At 33.2% G+C, this 2,311-nt stretch overlaps 1 protein-coding gene across 1 annotated transcript; it reads left to right on the top strand.

The window, feature by feature from the left end:
* The first annotated feature begins 360 nt into the window (after positions 1–360).
* LOC139778286 (chymotrypsin-1-like) lies at positions 361–2,097 on the top strand. The gene is made up of 4 exons (XM_071716168.1): positions 361–484; positions 809–1,144; positions 1,472–1,692; positions 1,878–2,097. Exons 1-4 carry the CDS (start codon positions 361–363, stop codon positions 2,037–2,039), a joined length of 843 nt encoding a protein of 280 aa, XP_071572269.1. The 3' UTR covers positions 2,040–2,097.
* Positions 2,098–2,311: the final 214 nt, after the last annotated feature.

The raw sequence follows: 2,311 nt of genomic DNA, 5'->3' as shown, positions 1-2,311 counted from the left end.
TTTATAAGCGATATCCGAATAAGGCAGAAGTTATTCTTTTAAAATTGACACCGCAACTTGGACAATACAACGGACAATAAAAATACCTTTGATAAAGACACGTAATATCGCTTCACTTACAAATAATTGAAAATAATGTGCACATGCTAGTGTCTTTCATGCTATGTCTTTCATGCAATAATACAGTACATGTATTTTCAAGCAGTACTTTCCAGAATTTTTATTTCTAATACATCTCACAAAAGACATTTCACCGTTGTGAAAAGCGTTAATAATCTCGTTAGTTGTCATTATTGCTTAAATATCGGCGCAACTGCATAAATAGGAAATTTGCAGGTAACGCACGCGGAACAGTCTATCATGAGTCTGCTAAGTACGAAGACATTTCTGTACGTTATAATCAGTTTGACAGTGTGTCAATATACTCAAAGTCAGTACATCGTATTCGACAATCCCAGCGATGTTACTTTTCCTGATGATGATGGTAAGCAAAAACAAAAATTTTAAAAATCTTAGTTAATTTTATCAACATATACGATTAGATTATTACTTGCTGCAAGTTTATATTATTTTTCCTATATCTAAATGTAAGTTTTTTTTTCTGTAATAAAATCCGAATAGAGTTGTAGCATCGTTAACTTGCAATCTAATGATTACGATAATGTAATATTTAAATAATTCACTTTCAATAAGATATGTAATTTCATGTATGACTTTCGCACATAGTTCTTAGTATTTCCACCAAAATGACAATGAGCATCTTATTCTTTTCGCTACACTGACATTTTTTCTTAAACGACGGATGAAGACTCGGGTAGAATAGCGGGCGGACATTATGCGGGGCTCGGAGATTTTCCATTCATGGCAGTGGTGCATCGACTCGTGGGCAAAGGAATAGTTGGGAGATGCGGCGGCACGGTCATATCCAGAAGATGGGTTCTCACAGCCGGCCATTGCGTAGTAGACTACCCGCGAAGATTTTTCGTAGTGTTCGGTATCGTCGACAAGTCTGGAGTTGGATACAATTTTCTTCAAGGCCCTGGTGTGTCGATGATGACAAATCAAGCGATTCTACATCCGCAATACGCAAAGGGCTACAATGATATTGCCTTACTCTACATGCCACAAGATATTCCCTTTTCCAGTAAGTACATTTAAATCGATATTTCTTTTCCTTTTTCCTTTTGCGCTTATTTATTTATTTATATGTCGGCATTATTTTATTATTCTACGGAAAAGTTAATAATGCGGAAAGTTAATAACAATTTGAATAACAAATAATCTTATAAATGTGAAAAGGAGACTTAATAATCAAAAATCATAATGTGTATCTATGTACAGCTCTTTTCATGATCTTTGATACACACTAAAAAAATATCACAAACCACTAAAAATATTACTAACGTATATCGTGCCTCAATGTTTATTTTAAGAAACTATATTAGTTAAATATAATATTGCCCAATTTTAGGAACTATTCAGCCAATAAGACTCGCGTTTTACGACGAAAGTTTTGTAAACAGAGATGCTCAAGTGCTCGGTTGGGGAAGAGATCGTATGGGTGGCGATGGTACTGTAAGACTTAAGTATGCTGCATTGCCGATTATAGAAAATAATGAATGCAAGAGATACTGGGCCATCAGCGACAAGCACATTTGCACGGCCGCAGGTTTGGGACGAGACGCTTGTCAGGTAAAATAATCACAAATCATAGAGTTATAATTTATAATAATACACTGCAAAATAAATTATAAGTATAAGTGGAATACTCTAACGCGCAATATGAATCATCTTAAATCATTTTAAGCAACTTTAATAAATAAAATTTGAAAGTATCTCTGTTTTCGTCAATTTATTATTTAATATTGTACTTTTAGGGCGACAGCGGTGGTCCTCTCATCGTAAGAAGAAATGGCCATGCCCTTCAAATCGGTATTGTGAGTTACGGAGACGCATATTGTCCTAGCAACTTACCTGGAGTGTTTACTAAGGTTTCTCCATTTATAGACTGGATTCACAGAGTTACGAAGCTATATTAATGCATAACTTTAATATCATCGATATGATCAATAATTTAAATGTATTATGTAGTGTTTTATAATAAACACAGTTGTTTATGAAAAATGTACATGCATTAAATGTATATTTTAATATCGATTTTTTAATATTGGTACATTTAATATCATCGATATGATCGGTAATTTAAATGTATCAGTATTAATAAGTCAATATTGAAATGTACATTTAATGGATGCGCATTTTTTATAAAAAAAACTGTGCTTGTTATGAGACAGTATAAAATACTTATAAA

Source organism: Temnothorax nylanderi, unplaced genomic scaffold, assembly GCF_030848795.1.
Source record: "Temnothorax nylanderi isolate EJ_2023f unplaced genomic scaffold, tnyl_v1.0 TNYL_tig0178_pilon, whole genome shotgun sequence".
In the NCBI taxonomy this organism is placed as follows: Eukaryota; Metazoa; Arthropoda; class Insecta; order Hymenoptera; family Formicidae; genus Temnothorax; species Temnothorax nylanderi.
The sequence above is the reverse complement of the archived record's forward strand: the minus strand, read 5'-3'. Positions and strand labels throughout refer to the sequence as shown.